This window comes from Salmo salar, chromosome ssa03 (assembly GCF_905237065.1).
Source record: "Salmo salar chromosome ssa03, Ssal_v3.1, whole genome shotgun sequence".
NCBI classification, from domain to species: domain Eukaryota; kingdom Metazoa; phylum Chordata; class Actinopteri; order Salmoniformes; family Salmonidae; genus Salmo; species Salmo salar.
In genome coordinates this window covers 65,777,285-65,795,725 of record NC_059444.1, presented here as the reverse complement: position 1 = coordinate 65,795,725, position 18,441 = coordinate 65,777,285, and the positions used below count along the sequence as shown (strand labels likewise).

The 18,441-nt window shown below is 41.8% G+C and overlaps 2 protein-coding genes across 7 annotated transcripts in view; both read right to left on the bottom strand.

Moving 5' to 3' along the window:
- Window positions 1-10,995, bottom strand: part of LOC106601250 (myocardin-related transcription factor A) — a 51,454-nt gene extending 40,459 nt beyond the window's left edge. Inside the window, exons 1-2 of one of the 5 annotated variants that reach the window (XM_014193309.2) lie at window positions 10,777-10,995; window positions 8,835-8,888 (exon numbers count right to left, since the gene is read on the bottom strand). The gene's annotated coding sequence lies outside the window, so the exon portion shown is untranslated. Of the gene's footprint in view, window positions 1-8,834; window positions 8,889-10,329; window positions 10,550-10,776 lie in introns of those variants that run through there. The other 4 variants (XM_014193308.2, XM_045715134.1, XM_014193310.2 and 1 more) reach the window with 4 other exon arrangements.
- A 3,453-nt stretch (window positions 10,996-14,448) lies between these two features.
- Window positions 14,449-17,021, bottom strand: LOC106601293 (reticulon-4 receptor-like 2). Of its 2 annotated transcripts, none has more exons than XM_014193397.2 (3): window positions 16,883-17,021; window positions 16,100-16,470; window positions 14,449-15,884 (listed from the first exon to the last, which is right to left on the bottom strand). In XM_014193397.2, the coding sequence occupies exons 2-3, from the start codon at window positions 16,373-16,375 to the stop codon at window positions 15,105-15,107; spliced, it is 1,056 nt and encodes a 351-aa protein (XP_014048872.1). In that variant the 5' UTR covers window positions 16,376-16,470; window positions 16,883-17,021; the 3' UTR covers window positions 14,449-15,104. The 2 variants fall into 2 exon arrangements, with proteins under 2 accessions (XP_014048872.1, XP_014048873.1); XM_014193398.2 differs by having other exon boundaries at window positions 16,887-17,021.
- Between the last annotated feature and the right edge of the window lie 1,420 nt (window positions 17,022-18,441).

The window sequence follows — 18,441 nt, the reverse complement described above, 5'->3', positions numbered from 1 at the left end:
TAGTGTTACACTGCCATCCATTGTCGTCTTGTTTAGTGCCTCACCCCATGGTTAAATGCCCAGTGCAGTCAAAAAGGTGATTTTCCTGTGTTTTATATATACACTGAACAAAAATACAAAACGCAACATGTAAAGTGTTGGTCCCATGTTTCATGAGCTGAAATAAAAGATCCCAGAAATGTTCCATACACACAAAAAGTTTATTTCTCTCAAATCCCTGTTAGTCAGCATTTCTCCTTTGCCAAGATAATTCATCCACCTGACAGGTGTGGCATATCAAGAAGTTGATTAAACAGCATGATCCTTACACAGGTGCACCTTGTGCTGGGAACAATAAAAGGCTACAAAAAAAGTGCGGTTGTCACAGAACACAATGCCACAGATGTCTCAAGTTGAGGGAGCGTGCACTTGGCATACTGACTGCTGGAATGTCCACCAGAGCTGTTGCCAAAGAATTTGTTAATTTCTCTACAAAAAGCCACCTCCAATGTCGTTTTAGAGAATTTGGCAGTTGGTCCAACCAGCCTCACAACCGCAGACCACGTGTAACCACACCAGCCCAGGACCTCCACATCAGGCTTCTTCACCTGCAAGATCGTCTGAGATCAGCCACCCGGACAGCTGATGAAACTGTGGGTTTGCACAACCAAAGAATTTGGGCACAAACGGTCAGAAACTGTCTCATGGAAGCTCATCTGCATGCTCGTTGTCCTCACGGGGGTCTTAATCTGACTGCAGTTTGGTGTCGTAAACCCACTTCAGCTGGGAATTACTCACCTTCGATATCCACTGGCACGCTGGAGAAGTGTGCTCTTCACAGATGAATCCCGGTTTCAACTGTACCGGGCTGCATGGCGTGTGGGCGAGCGGTATGCTGATGTCAACGTTGTGAACAGAGTGCCCCACGGTGGCCGTGGGGTTATGGTATGGGCAGGCATAAGCTACAGACACAATTGCATTTTATCGATGGCTATTTGAATGCAATTTAAACGGTCGCGAACAGTGAAATGTGATGATATTTAAATGAAACCAGTTAATAGTAGGTTGACCCAATAATGAAAAATGACTAGCTGGTACGTTGACAAAGTTGATCATAAAGTTACGGGTCCCCCCCCTCACGTCAAACGCTTGGATCCAGGACAGGATTTACTACCAGCTTTATGCAACGTCACGTAAAGCTGGAAATGTCATACACCAATGGTAGTCTTATAATCTTAACTAATTTAAATATATAAAACCTGAACAGTCATCACATGAGCACATCATATGGCTTTGTTTACAAAGCCTAAGATGGCTCAAGCAGAACGGTACATAACTGACTTTTATCAAGCAAACTACTACGGTAACCAGCATGCTGGAAAAAGCACCCTGTGTTGTGGCTGGATACCAGTGTTAATTTAACGTTACACTATTATCCGATGAATGAAGACATCTGACAGCAGTGGCTGCTTTTCATTTCAGGGGGACAGGCTGCACCGAAAATTACCATCATGTCACGCGTGTGCAGTGCAAATTTAGAGCGAAGTTGCTTTATCAATTGGGGAGAACATTGGATGGGTCTTGCCAGGAAGCTAATCCTGAAGACGGCTGCTGTACCATCATTGACAGTGGATCAGTGGATGTTGCAAGCTCTGACCATAATGTACATAAGAGGTTGAGGAGTCTGACACGGTGGCTGTAACTGTGGCTGTTTTGACTGTACATTTTCTGTAACATCTGATAGTCACTATATGGTTTTTGTTCTATAGTATTTGTAATTTACCTCTGAAAATCATATTTTCGGAATTCTATTGTGAGGGTTGTTGCCTTACAGTTAATGTAGCTTGTGTCATTGGGGCTAATCATGATGATTAAAGGGGGGGGATTATTATTTCAATTTCCATCTCCTTTTATCTTTTCACTCATCAAGCTGTAAGAAGACATTTGAGAAATTCCAACATCTACTCTGTCTGCACTGCTTCCCAGGCAACCACCGTAGCAGGAATGCTGTGATGCAAAAATCAGCTTTATCAAGAAAAAGAAGGGGGATATGCTGTAATAAGGGGGATATGCTGTAATAAGGGGGATATGCTGTAATAAGGGGGATATGCTGTGAAGCCAGTCATCGTTATACATTTCAAATATAGAGAATTTCAGGCACACAAAAATTCCAAAATACAAACATTGAAAGGGTTCACTAAAAAGTGCAATGCAATTGTGTATTGCTGCTGATATTCAACAGTCCATGATCAGCTCTGTCGACCATGAGAGCATTTTGCTGAGAAAATGGGTTGATGCATACTGTTTAGGCTCAGAATTACATGTGGTCCATTGTTTACCTGGTCACCAATAACTTGTGGCCAATTTACCTTGTTACCTGGCAATGTACACAGGGATGTTTGAAAGAGCTGTCAGTCAAGGAGAGCACATGAATATAAACTCCCTGCCCACTCAGCCAGTTGTTTCAGGCTTACTGATCGTTATAGATGAGAGGTAAAATGTATTAAATTCTGAGCATGTTTTGGTCATTAAAAGGCTATTTTTACTTGGGAAATAGGATGATTGTGCAGGACCTTTAAGTCAACATGGCAGTAACCTGAGCCCGATGGGCAGATTAACACAGCTGCCCTCTGTGAACCAAAATCACACCAATAGCTTCCTGCCACTCGAGCCATGTTCCAGAGGCTTCCACCCTTACACAATCTAGCTACAACTGTTGGAGTACATACAAAGACATATTATGCTGTCAGGACAAGGGAGCGCCACCACTCCACACTTTTCAAGCTGAAGGAGAGGTCACAAGAGAAGCATTGCATGGAAAGCCTGAGTTCACACAACCTTTGAACTCCACTGGTCCTGACTGGTGACCTTCCCCGAGGCTTTTCAATCCTTCAAGAAAACGGGTTATTTTCAAACTGGGCTCTTTCTAAAAACAGGTTCATAATATACTATGTCAGTTTCCATTGGCAACCCATCCCCTTTCGCCAAACTTGCCCCACTGCCCTTGTCCACCTCTTGCCATAGATAGATATAGGCCTAGGCTATGTGCTGAAAGGGTGCTGCTTATTAGTAGCGAGCAGAAAATGAGTTATCCATCTTTTACAAAATGACTCATTTCTTAAGAACCAAAAGTGTGACAAGTCAGCTGCTGACGAGTGTTAAGAGTGACTCACCTGTCATTTCCCAGAAAGCTATTACACAGAGTGCTTTAATCAAATACATGTATGATAATTCAGTTCTACCAAAACCATCAACACTGTCCATAATTAAATGGAAATAGTTTCGCTAATATTTAACTAAGCCAAAAGATGCTGCAGGGACTGTCCAGGAAGCTCTAGTGAAAGTGACATGGTAACCTGAAGGGTTGTTGTGAACTTGTGATAGATACAATGATACACGATAACAGAAGACAACGGAACAATCGCTAGAAGAGCCATAAGAATGATAAGACACTGGACTGTTGTCCAGGTAAACCATGTTGACTTGACAACCAGTTGGGAAACAGTCAGTCACCCAGAGTAGAAGTCCTACTGAGACAAAACAGCTGACAGAAATGTTAAACAAACCCAGAATTATTCAAAACAACAACATAGCCAGATATCCTATAGACACACTTTAACCCTGTACTTTCAGAGACCCGTTTTGCTTATTATAAATGATTTTGGTCATGTGCTGTTGGAGAGGGACTTTTACTTTCCCTTAGAATGACAGCACACCACGCCTGTAGCATGTACTGAGCACTAACAGATTGTATCACCATGTTGCACAATGAGTTACAGTTCTTTCAACGATTCATTACAGTCGGCACTGAGAACAAGCTGGACTGAATTTGAAGAGCACAGTGTGATATTCAACGCCTTAATCATTTCCCCTGCCAAAGCAATGACATCATAGCCCGGCCTCTCTGCATCCCTCATGTTCAGACAGAAAATGTCCAGCGCCACCACCACGTGATCCGCACTTATTTTCCGTCACAGTCGAGAAATAATTCAAATCAGGTTTTAGTGTTCACTATTTGTTGTGATACATGATACCATTGGGGCAGCATGTAGACAGCATGGCAGACTAAAGCCCTTCCTCCTAGGTCCCTGTTGGGAGTAGCGGAGGACTTGCTGTCTCTGATGACGTCACTGAGTCACAATGCCACGAAGTCTGCCCAACGTCTTAATTACACATGTGCGTAATCCCTGCCAGGTGGTCCAGTTCCACTACTGACAGAACTGTCAATCATATCTACAACCAACACACTGATGATTTACATGGCATTAGCAAACCAAAACTAGTCCAGTACATGCTGTGTTTGTGTTTACGTACCAAGTTGTACATAAGTGTACATACATAAAACATAATTCAGTAAGTGGGTTCATATTCTTAGCATTAATGATATTATGGTGCAAACACAGAACAAGGTGTACAGTGCAATATATCAATCAAACTGTTACAAGTAGAGGTCGACCGATTATGATTTTTCAACGCCGATACCGATTATTGGAGGACCCCCCCAAAAAGCTGGTGACGATTAATCGGCTGATTTTAAAAAAATATTTATTTGTAATAACGACAATTACAACAATACTGAATGAACACTTATTTTAACTTAATATAATACATCAATAAAATCAATTTAGCCTCAAATAAATAATGAAACATGTTCAATTTGGTTTAAATAATGCAAAAACAAAGTGTTGGAGAAGAAAGTAAAAGTGCAATATGTGCCATGTAAGAAAGCTAACGTTTAAGTTCCTTGCTCAGAACATGAGAACATATGAAAGCTGGTGGTTCCTTTTAACATGAGTCTTCAATATTCCCAGGTAAGAAGTTTTAGGTTGTAGTTATTATAGGAATTATAGGACTATTTTTCTCTATACGATTTGTATTTCATATACCTTTGACTATTGGATGTTCTTATAGGCACTTTAGTATTGCCAGTGTAACAGTATAGCTTCCGTCCCTCTCCTCGCTCCTACCTGGGCTCGAACCAGGAACACATCGACAACAGCCACCCTCGAAGCAGCTTTACCCATGCAGAGCAAGGGGAACAACTACTCCAAGTCTCAGAGCGAGTGACGTTTGAAACGCTATTAGCGCGCACCCTGCTAACTACAGTGAGGGAAAAAAGTATTTGATCCTCTGCTGATTTTGTATGTTTGACCACTGACAAAGAAATGATCAGTCTATCATTTTAATGGTAGGTTTATTTGAACAGTGAGAGACAGAATAACAACAAAAAATCCAGAAAAACGCATGTCAAAAATGTTATAAATTGATTTGCATTTTAATGAGGGAAATAAGTATTTGACCCCTCTGCAAAACATGACTTAGTATTGGTGGCAAAACCCTTGTCGGCAATCACAGAGGTCAGACGTTTCTTGTAGTTGGCCACCAGGTTTGCACACATCTCAGGAGGGATTTTGTCCCACTCCTCTTTGCAGATCTTCTCCAAGTCATTAAGGTTTCGAGGCTGACGTTTGGCAACTCCAATCTTCAGCTCCCTCCACAGATTTTCTATGGGATTAAGGTCTGGAGACTGGCTAGGCCACTCCAGGACCTTAATGTGCTTCTTCTTGAGCCACTCCTTTGTTGCCTTGGCCATGTGTTTTGGGTCATTGTCATGCTGGAATACCCATCCATGACCCATTTTCAATGCCCTGGCTGAGGGAAGGAGGTTCTCACCCAAGATTTGACGGTACATGGCCCGTCCATCGTCCCTTTGATGCGGTGAAGTTGTCCTGTCCCTTTAGCAGAAAAACACCCCCAAAGCATAATGTTTCCACCTCCATGTTTGACGGTGGCGAGTTGAGTTGATGCCAAAGAGCTCCATTTTGGTCTCATCTGACCACAACACTTTCACCCAGTTGTCGTCTGAATCATTCAGATGTTCATTGGCAAACTTCAGACGGGCATGTATATGTATTCTTGAGCAGGGGGACCTTGCGGGCGCTGCAGGATTTCAGTCCTTCACGGCGTAGTGTGTTACCAATTATTTTCTTGGTGACTTTGGTCCCAGCTGCCTTGAGATCATTGACAAGATCCTCCCGTGTAGTTCTGGGCTGATTCCTCACCGTTCTCATGATCATTGCAATTCCACGAGGTGAGATCTTGCATGGAGCCCCAGGCCGAGGGAGATTGACAGTTCTTTTGTGTTTCTTCCATTTGCGAATAATCGCACCAAATGTTGTCACCTTCTCACCAAGCTGCTTGGCGATGGTCTTGTAGTCCATTCCAGCCTTGTGTAGGTCAACAATCTTGTCCCTGACATCCTTGAAGAGCTCTTTGGTCTTGGCCATGGTGGAGAGTTTGGAATCTGATTGATTGATTGCTTCTGTGGACAGGTGTCTTTTATACAGGTAACAAGATGAGATTAGGAGCACTCCCTTTAAGAGTGTGCTCCTAATCTCAGCTCGTTACCTGTATAAAAGACACCTGGGAGCCAGAAATCTTTCTGATTGAGAGGGGGTCAAATACTTATTTCCCTCATTAAAATGCTAATCAATTTATAACATTTTTGATATGCGTTTTTCTGGATTCTTTTGTTGTTATTCTGTCTCTCACTGTTCAAATAAACCTACCATTAAAATTATAGACTGATCATTTCTTTGTCAGTTGGCAAACATACAAAATCAGCAGGGGATCAAATACTTTTTTCCCTCACTGTAGCTAGCCATTTCACATCGGTTACACCAGCCTAATCTTGGGAGTTGATAGTCTTGAAGTCATAAACAGCGCAATGCTTGAAGCACAGCGAAGAGCTGCTGGCAAAACGCACGAAAGTGCTGGTTGAATGAATGTTTACGAGCCTGCTGGTGCCTACCACCGCTCAGTCAGACTGCTCTATCAAATCATAGACTTAATTATAATATAATAAACACACAGAAATACGAGCCTTAGGTCATTAATATGGTCGAATCCGGAAACTATCATCTCGAAAACAAAACGCTTATTCTTTCAGTGAAATACGGAACCGTTCCGTATTTTATCTCACGGGTGGCAACCCTAAGTCTAAATATTCCTGTTACATTGCACAACCTTCAATGTTATGTCATAATTACGTAAAACTCTGGCATAAATATGCAGGTTTAAAAATATATACTTCTGTGTATTGATTTTAAGAAAGGCATTGATGTTTATGGTTAGGTACAGTCGTGCAACGATTGTGCTTTTTAGCAAATGCGATTTTGTTAAATCATCCCCTGTTTGGCGAAGTCGGCTGTCTTTGTTAGGAAGAAATAGTCTTCACAGTTCGCAACGAGCCAGGCGGCCCAAACTGCTGCATATACCCTGACTCTGTTGCAAGAGAAGTGACACATTTTCCCTAGTTAAAAGAAATTCATGTTAGCAGGCAATATTAACTAAATATGCAGGTTTAAAATATATACTTGTGTATTGATTTTAAGAAAGGCATTGATGTTTATGGTTAGGTTGATAAGGGAATAATATGTTTAAAGGTAAATGATTAAAGAATCCAACCCTGAAACATAACTGATTAGTAATTAGTAGTTAAGTAGCATGTATAATGAATAATTAAAGTACTGAACGTAAGTCCCATAAGGTCTAGTAGAGACCCGGGAGGAGGAGAAATGTGTGTGTATTAGTGGGCCTAAGAAAATAGCGAGAACCATTAGACTGGGTTTGACCCGACCTAGCGAGGAACTTTGAGAAACTTAGAGAAGAAAGGGAGTAACTCTCAAGGTCACTCTAATCTCGGGGGAAAGGAACAGACAGCGCTGGGTAGTGATTAACAGTGGTGAGAACTCCGGGGAGGGATACAACTCACCTACTGTTCGTGTGGAGGTATGTGTGTAAGACATCTACTGTTTGTGTGGAGGTATGTGCGTAAGTGGGGAGTGAGCATAAAATGAATGTCTTTGTGTACTGGACTTCAGAACGTTCTCTGAATAAACTGTACAGACCTTTTGCAGAAAGCTGAGTCCTTGCCTAATTATTCTTAACCCAGTGTCTTACAAACCTTGGGGATTAGTCAGGGCTTATTGATTGTTAATTATTATCATTGGGATAGAAAATTCTTCTGACATAGGTACACGTTGCTCCAACGTGTACATAACCATAAACATCAATGCCTTTCTTAAAATCAAAGCGATTATATGCAACGCAGGACAGGCTAGATAAACTAGTAATATCATCAACCATGTGTAGTTAACTAGTGATTATGATTGATTGATTATTTTTTATAGGATAAGAGTAACGCTAGCTAGCAACTTAGAGCGTTGGACTAGTTAACCGTAAGGTTGCAAGATTGAATCCCCGAGCTGACAAGGTAAAAATCTGTCATTCTGCCCCTGAACAAGGCAGTTCCTAGGCCGTCATTGAAAATAAGAATGTGTTCTTAACTGACTTGCCTAGTTAAATAAAGGTGTACATTTATTTTTTTTACGGCCAAATCGGCGTCCAAAAATACAGATTTCCAATTGTTATGGAAACTTGAAATCGGCCCTAATTAAATCGGCCATTCCGATTAATCGGTCGACCTCTAGTTACAAGTTTCAGCCCCGGTAATGAAACATTAGGATTCAAAGAGATTGACACTTCTATGTCAAGATTCAGATTGTATTTCAACTACCTATAATCTTGTCCACTTTGAAGTGAGATATGAACTGAACATGGATGAGCTAAACGAACTCAAGCCATGATTCAAAGAAAGTGGAGGAGTTGAAAGAAGATGAAAAACGAGAGGAAAACAAACTAACTAGACTTTCATGATTGAAGAAAAGGCATTCACAGCACGGTCACAGCAACATGATGATGACAGCAGTAACATAGACCATAAGAACAGTACGACTTCAACCAAAAGGAGTGTGTAATCGTGAGATTACGAGAGGCGTTTGTGCATAGCATACCTGGTCTATTTCCTGTTTAACAAGGTCCTGGGTGTTTCCATTTCAGTGGGGCTGCTCTCATTGTGAAAAAGTGAAAGGAGAGGGGTAGTGAGGATAAAAGAGAGATAAAGAGATACATTTGTTACAACATGTAAACAGATTACATAAATATCTTAATCTCTAAACTTTATCTAAAATACATTTTAGATCCTAATTCCTGTCCAAGGAGCAGGCCAACTGTTCTCAGGTCTCCCATTTACACATAGCTCAAGCTTGATAGAGATTAGATGCTAGGTAGACCCACCCCACGTAAGTATAATACAGCATTTAGATAATCCACCTGTTCATAGGCACTGACAATAGAAAAAGTAGGCCAAGTGCAGAGGATCAGCCTGAATAGGGTTATCTGTGAGCCAAATAAATATGAAGCACTTATGTCATGGCCGGAAAATAAAATATAGAGATTTGAGGCAAGGATAGGTTTATATTTTTTGCCAAATCGACACAAATCTAAGCCTTGAGAAAGATAACAGGCAGGATGTGAATCCACAACACTAGCCCACTCCACTTTTACAGGCAGTATTAATGCTAATTTATAAAATGGGTGGGTCGAGCCCTGAATGCTGATTGGCTGACAGCCGTGGTATATCAGACCATATACCACGGGTATGACAAAACATTTATTTTTACTGCTCTAATTACATTGGTAACCAGTTTATAATAGCAATAAGGCACCTCAGGGGTTTGTGGTACATGGCCAATATACCATGGCTAAGGGCTGTTTCCAGGTACTCTGCGATGTGTCATGCATAAGAACAGCCCTTAGCTGTGGTATATTGGCCATATACCACACCCCCTCGTGCCTTATTGCTTAACTAACCCAATTCAGTTGAGAAGGGTGAAATTGCAGACTGCAATTCGGGGCGTTCCTGCATCTGCAGGAATCCCTCTTTATACTTCTATACTTTTAGGACATGCGGCGTTAATGCACAATGACGTTGGATGGTAGCCTCCGTCCTCCAAAGAAGGGGCTGAGGCAACAACAATAATAACACCGGTAAACAGTGTAAACAGCGCGTCAAACTGGTCGACGCTGATCTTCAGTGCGTAAAAAAACGTTTTGCAGGCCATCTAATAATTTGTCCCGGTACAAATGTATTGAACGTGCATTTCACATTATGGTAGCCTACCCTTTTGGCTTTACATTGGAGATTTGCACTTTTTTTCATGGTTCTATATCAGTTTAAATATTTTTGAACGAAGAGCCATTTGGGAGCCAAATGAGCCGACTCTTTCACATGAACGGAGCCAATGAGCCGGCTCAATGCCCATCACTACTCGACACCAGGCAGAATAAGTGATTAGCTGGAACAGGCTGTGCGGCCACACAAGTTTTCAGTCAGACATTCACGCTTGCCATAGAGTTGAAATATGTATACTTAGTTAGCTACACATCTACCTCTACTGCACCTGCTGTCTCAACCTCTGAATGTTCGAATATGAAAAACCAACTCACATTTACTTGTTGCTTCCTCTATAACCCCTGTGATTATTTGACCCTGATGGTCAAATAGCTTTGAAAATCTTGAAAAACGATAAGGCCAGATGTCAAAATGCCTTAGCTAGCAAGTCACGTTAGCAGGCGTGAGTTTTTAGGCTACCATTGTGATTGACAACTAGATAGATAGGGAACTAGCCGTTAAACCACACACTAATGTTAGCTATCTAACCATTATGGTAATTGTGCTGTAACTATGACGTAATACGCTCGCTAGATGCTAACTACATAGACTCATGGCTCGTGCCAGTGGAGCAGCCGTAAACCAGATTTTAGCCCCGCGTAGCCAGATGTGGGTGCACTGTTGCTAAACTAGCTAATTTACCAAATCACTAGCCAGGTCCCTAGTCTGATTGCGATTGTTTGATAGCTAACCTAGTTGCTAACATTAGTGGTTCAACTCACCTCGCAAGAGAAACACGCTGCTGCAGTGCTGGTGGTATGGAACCGAGACAGCAATCATTCGACTGGTGACGGCAGAAAAGTTATGGTCGACATGTTCGTCGCATTTCCATTGGTCTTCAATCAAATCGATACTTTACTGACCGTTGTTAAAGCTAGCTAGCTAATAACATTCCCTCACAAACTGCTCACTCAAACGAGTGTCAAACTAGCAAGAATAACAATCCTTCAGAATAAGAGTTCTGTCCTGTAGTCTTTAAGTGTAAATTATTAAATAAGGAAAACAATTATGGACAATATCTTAATACTTGATATATATTTTACCAGTTAAATAAAATGTATTATATATTTGTTTGCATTAAGCTGTTTTTCCCAAATGATAAAACAAAATTGTGCGTGTGCTTCTATCAACGATTTCGAATGCGTGTCAAAATAAAAGTCCTATACATATCACACCAACCATTCCAGGCCCACAATATCAATTGTCTCTACACCAACATCAGTACAGAAGTAAGGTTGAAAGCAGTTAAAAAACCTCTTTAATCCCGATGTCTTCCGCCCAAGCAAAGATCCTGCAGCTCTAACAAATGATTCTCACTTTAATGGCCAGATGTTTGGGGAAACTATTTTTTGTAAGTGTTCCAACCTGTCCTTGATCTACTTCCATTATTAGGATGACATCTTTGGTGTTTGGCACCACAGTAAAAAAGACTAAGTTTATTCACATGTTTAACACAAACCATCCTCACATAAATACACCATACACTGATTCTATTGATTTTCTGGACATTACTGTTTTCCTTTTTCCCACTAGATGGAGACAGAATCTTCAAAACCAAAGTAACCTTAAATCAACAGACACACACTGGAAAGTATGTCCTCTCCTTGACTCTTCCAGAGATACTTTTGAGGAGATGGGAAACTCAATTGAAATCGAATGATCACCCATTGTGTGCATAGTCCATGCCTTGTCAGTGTGAAGCGCTGTGCATTCTGGGCGATTCGGGGACAAGCAAAGCTTTTCTTCAAGGAGTGAATCGGAGTCAATTGGGAGCTAGCTCAGATGCCAATAGTTTCTTTAGAAATGTAATGAAATAAAAGTAGTCAAAAATATAAATAGTAAAGTACAGATACCCCAAAAAACTACTTAAGTAGTACTTTAAAGTATTTTTACTTAAGTACTTTACACCACTAAGCTAACATATAGGCTTCATAAGCACTGCATAAAGGCTTAACAAATCATCTATAAGCATATGTCATACTCTATAAATGGTGTATAAACATACAGTGCATTTATAAAGTATGACATACAGTTATCGATTATTTGTGAAGCATTTATGTAGTCCTTATGAAGCCTTTATGTATGCTCAGTGGTGTAAAGTACTTAAGTAAAAATACTTTAAAGTACTACTTAAGTAGTTTTTTTGGGTATCTGTACTTTACTATTTATATTTTTGACTACTTTTACTTCACTACATTTCTAAAGAAACTATTGTACTTTTTACTCCATACATTTTCACTGACAACCCAAAGTACACATTACATTTTGAATGCTTAGCAGGACAGGGAAATGGTGAAATTGACCACGTGTTATCCCTACTGCCTATGGTCTGGCGGACTCACTAAACACAAATGCATCTTTTGTAAATAATGTCTGAGTGTTGGAGTGTGCCCCTGGCTATCCGTACATTTTTAAAACAAGAAAATGGTGCAGTCTGCTTTGCTTAATATAATACATTTGAAATGATATATACTTTTACTTCTACTTTTGATACTTAAGTATATTTCAGCAATTACATTTACTTTTGATACTTAAGTATATTTAAAACCAAATACTTTGACTTTACTCAAGTACTATTTTACTGGGTGACTTTCCCTTTTACTTGAGTAACTTTTTATTAAGGTATTTATACTTTTACTCAAGTACGACAATTCGGTACTTTTTCCACCACTGTGTACGCTCTACTTTGTACATTTGGGACCGACACAATCACCTCAAATGGTGGATTTGGCGCCCCCATCTGTCAACAGTTTCCACAAAATGTAATTTAAATAGTTTCATGCAACGTGTGGGAAACAGCACATTAGATATATTAACAAGATTGACAAAGACACGTTACTAATAAAAATACAAAAATAGGAACACGCATTAGAAAACTTAAAGGAATAGTTCACCAAAATTACATATTGGTTTCCTTACCCTTTAAGCAGTCTATGGACAAGGTATGACAACAATCCATGCTTTGGTTTAACTGGCCACTGATTCAAATGCTAACTTTTGAGTATTTGTGGCACAAATCCAATGCAAGTCAATGGTTCCTATATTAGCTTCTGCACACTTTATGTCCAAATCATCCTATAGTATCTAAAAATGTATTGTGTAACTCAATTAAATTACTACAGATTATTTGGGTTGTGGACCAGGACGTGGACATGAAGCTAAGGTTATGATTCGGTTTAGGGTTGTGGTTGAGGGTTAGGGTTGAACTGGGGTGTTGAAGGTAGGAAGCTAAGGAAATCCTCTGGGTTGATTATGAAGACGTAACTGTCATAAAATCCCATACTATTTTCTCTCGGCTAAATTAGAGAGGTTTCTTCGGAGACAATGGCATCTGTTTTCTGTTGTGCAATATGAGCGAATGGAATTGAATTATGTAACTTATAATACCTTTGTCTGTCCTGTGTTATGTTTTTAAGTAAAAGGATGAGAGCTAGTTTGTATTAAAACGCCCTACGTCAATCTCATAGATCTGTCTGCACTCGGTTCTGACAACTAAAACGTTGTAATACACACACCTGCTGGTAGTAGACGGTTATTATGCCATTGTTGTGTCATATCATTGTTATCTGGTTCATCTGATAATAGCTTTGGTCACATGGGTGGCTGGCCCATATCTCCATTGCTGAATCGCCTCTCCTTATCCAGATTCATTTATAAGGCTGCTGAGCAGAAACAGCATCAGTACTGATACAAGTTCAATTTCTGGACATTATCCTCCTCTTAGATAAGGTCTGCCCAGGGGATTTGAGCTGGGTGGCTGTCTGTTTTCTACCCGTGGCAGTTCGTTTCCTCCTCTGGTTTTTAATCAGAGTCGTAATCTGCTGATGTTGCTCTGGAGGCCAGGCCCATATGCCGCATCATTCTCCCTGTGACCTGGATCTAAGCCTTTTAAACCCTGCAGCAATTTGTCTCTGGCCAAAGACCGGTGTCAGAATCTGAAATCCTCCATGTCCTTTATCGGAATCTAATGCAAAACTGCGCACTTCCTAAAATTAAGTACTTCAAAGAGTTTCATCTGTGCTTTCTATTTCAATATCACCAAACCCACAGGAATATGATGTGGTTGTGGCCGAGGTCCGGCTTCTCCAGGCTCTCCAGGCTGGAGGCCAAACCCAAAAGCAAAACGTATGTTACCAAACACACATTTTCATCTAAAAGTGGAGAACATTTTGTCACATGGCAGACCTAGATAGATTGAAACCGGCTTTAATCTGTGTGGGCAGGAATAATGGTGATTAATTGGTGAATAATCTGACCTTGACTAAAGCAGATGTTGATCATCTAAGGGAGTGTTTAGTGCAGTGCATGGAATAGGGGAAGTGGAGACCCCTACACTCAAATCTGGCAAAGATTTAATCCAGGTACATCACACGGTAGAGTCAAAAAAAGAATCATACTTTATTACCATCTTTATACAATAAATTCCCTATCAAACATATCCATGTGTTAGAAGATAATCATCATTCATGAAAACAAAACAACTACTGTACTTTGGAGTATAGGCCTACATTTGAAACATGACACTCATGTTCTCAACAGTGTGCAGAAATGGAATAGACATTGAAGAGAAAATGTTGAACAGAAAAAGACAAGTACTGTACTGGTGTTTTAAGAAATAAATTAACAGGATAAATTGTGAGCAGTCAAACACTTCAGGTAGGTCTTAAATGATACACCGACAAATAATGATCTCCATTCCTCCAGTTCCACAAGTCACAGACTCCTAGATACATCATACAAAACTGCTCATACTCTAAAATATTGTTTCTCAGACTCTTGGAACCAGATTGGGCCATGCATTATGACCATGATGAAGTAGAAGAGAGAATGAGTGCCTCCAACAAGTTCAACTGAATGTTAAGGAGCAGTCTGAGCCTGAGGTGTGTTATGAACCCTCACAGTCAGTTTGCTGCAGATGGGAAATGGCCCCTTTCTTTTTTTCTTCTTCAAACATAAAATGACCAGGGAGCATGGTGTAAAATATGATCCTAGATCGGTGAGGGAAAATGCATCTATCGAACACTTACTCAGTGTCCCTCCCCCATGACAGTCACCTCTCCTGGGACTGCGACTCAGCATCCCAGCTCTTGACGCCATGTTGGTTCTTCTTGCGGGTGTGCTCAGCCATAACCACAGCTGCCAACACGGTAACCAGCACCGTCACGGTGATGACCAGCACGGTGGCCGTCTCTGCCATGCACAACTGACTGTCCACCCATGCCAGCGAGGCACCCGCCAGCTGCAGAGGCTCGTGGCACGTCACATTGTGGTAGTCGTCAACGTGCAAGTGGCGCACACTCAGCAGCTTGCTGAAGACCCGGTGCAGGTCGCAGTCGCAGTTCCATGGGTTGCCAGCTAGCTGCAGGTGGGTGCCGGCCGTGTGGAGGCTCAGAAAGGTCTTGAACTTAAGGTGCTGCAGCTGGTTTCCCTCCAGGCCCAGCAGGGTGAGGCTGTGCAGGGGAGCCAGAGCCTCCGTGTCGATGTGAGTGATGTTGTTCTGGCCCAGCTGCAGGGCCTCCAGGACGGGCAGCATGGACAGGGAACCATGGCGTACAGCTCCCAGCTGGTTGGCATGGAGGTAGAGGTGGCGCAGTCGAGACAGGCCCCGGAAGGCTCCTGGCTGCAGGAAGATGATGTGGTTGTGGCTGAGGTCCAGCTTCTCCAGGCTCTCCAGGTGCTCCAGGCTGGAGACTTCCAGCCGCTCAAGGGTGTTGTGGTCCAGCCGGAGCTCCCGGACCGAGGACAGACTGTGGGAGAAGTCCGACGGCAGCCGGCGCAGCTTGTTACGGCTCATGTCCAGCTTCTCCAAAAAGGAGAGGGAGTAGAAGGCCTGGGAGCAGAGGGTACAATAAATTATGAACATGAAAAAGTAATCATCGGCATCTAACCTTCATATCCACCATCAAATCCTTATGCTAAACTATGCCACTAATGCATAGGCTATCGCAGTGTTTCTCAATCCATTACTAGTGTTGGGCTAGAACAAAAATGTACACAGTAGGTCCCCCATGAGTATATGACATTTATTGGTTTCGCATGTGTTACCTCGGGCTGCAGCAGCTGGATTCCACTGTCAGACAGCACCAGGACACGCAGTGACCAAAGTCCGGCAAAGGCACGGCTCCGCACTTCCATCAGCAAGTTGCCACCCAGGTCCAGCAGCCAGGTGCCATGGGACAGGCCATGGGGCACTTGGAGGAACCCGCGGGCTCGGCAGTCCACCAAATCCGAGTGTTCGTAGCAGAGGCAGTGGTGAGGGCACTCTTTTGAATCTACCACTGAAGACAGCGCCAGCAGCAGCAGCAGAGCAGGAAATAACATATTACTTGCAAAAATGTGCACCTAAAGTGCTTTATCACGACAAGGCTTGAAGACGTTTGGAGTGGAGTGTCAGAATCCAGATATGTGAGGAATATCTGCAAAATAAGGCAAACAACCATTATACTTATGGTTTGGAGATACAGTATCAAAGCTGTCGCTGAGTAGTGAGTATTCGGTACGATAGAGGAACATGTACATTTAATAGATCTGTCATCTGTAGGCTTTTAATAGCTTGAACAAGTCGACATCTCTAAAAGACAAGTTAGAAAACATTTAGAATCCGTTACTGTACACAATACCAGCAGTGAGCCGGTTGCGCGTAATGTGAAGGTTTTACGCATAGCCTATTGTTGGTAATTGCAGAAACACACAATTGCGTTTCTAAATACATTACAATGTAAATATAAAAGGTTACCTTTTTAAACCGACAAAACAGCAAGCCTATTCAACGAACTATAACAGCAACGGTAAATAACTCGTAAGTAATTAAATTAAACAATACTTTACCTACAATCTTTATATCCAATCAACGAGACGCGCTGGTGCCGCATCAGTAAACTAACTCCTGCATCCTCATCTCTCTTTGTCACGCTCCCTCCCGCTTTTTCCGTCGAGACCTAATCCACAAATCATCCGCCCTACAGATGTTCCCATCTAATAATGGAGTTTTTGTTCTAGTACTCCTTCTCAGACCCCCTCCCTTTTATTTCACCTCAATTTATCCAGTGTCCTGCTATTAGCAAGAGTAGAATAAACATCCCAGTTACCCATTGAAGACCCCTCGTTTTTCTAATTTGAAAAACTGACGATGGAACATCTGCCCTGCAATCCCCCAATTTTAATATTACACAATTTGTAGTTTTTGTGAATTTCTTCTGAACAAATGTCATTGGGTCGTATTAAATCACATTCACGCAGAGGTTACATGTTGCATCCATCAAATTGTGTCCAATAGTTATAAACAGTGAATTCGGAAAGTATTCAGACCCCTAGACTTTTTCCACATTGTTACATTACAGCCTTATTCTAAAATTTAATAAATAAAGTCATCTTCAATCTACACACAATACTCCACAATGACAAAAAACACAAGTTGACATTTTTGCAAATGTATTAAAAATAACAAAAATACCTTTATTTACATAAGTATTAAGACCCTTTTCTATGTGACTCGAAATTGAACTCCGGTGCATCCTGTTTCCATTGATCATCCCATCCTTGAGATGCTTCTACAACTTGATTGGAATCCACCTGTGGTAAATTCAATTGATTGGACATGATTTGGAAAGGTACATTTCTGTCAGAGCAAAAACCAAGCCATGAGATCAAAGGAATTGTCCATAGAGCTCCAAGACAGGATTGTATCGAGGTACAGATCTGGGTTAGGGTACCAGAAAATGTCTGCAGCATTGAAGGTCCCGAAGAACACAGTGGCCTCCATCTTTCTTAAATGGAAGAGGTTTGAAACCACCAAGACTTTTCCTAGAGCCGGCCGCCCGGGCAAACTGAGCAATCGGGGGATTAGGGCCTTGGTCAGGGAGATGACGAAGAACCCGATGGTCACTGACAGAGCTCCAGAGTTCCTCTGTGGAGATGGGAGAAAGTTCCAGAAGGACAACTATCTCTGCAGCACAACAAATCAGGCCTTCGTGGTGGAGTGGCCAGACGGAAGGCTCAGTAAAAGGCACATGACAGACAGCTTGGAGTTTGCCAAAAGGCACCTAAAGATTCTCTGGTCTGATGAAACTCTTTGGCCTGAATGCCAAGCTTCACATCTGGAGGAATCCTGGCACCATCCCTACGGTGAAGCATGGTGGTGGCAGCATCATGTGGTGGGGATGTTTTTCAGTGGCAGGGACTGGGAGACTTGTCAGGATCAAAGGAAAACCTGCTCCAGAGTGCTCAGGGCCTTAGACTGGGGCAAAGGTTTACCTTCCAACAGGACAACAACCCTAAGCACACAGCCAAGACAACACAGCAGTGACTTCGGAACAAATCTCTGAATGTCCTTTAGTAGCCCAGCCAGAGCCCAGACTTGAACCCAATCGAACATCTCTGGAGACCTG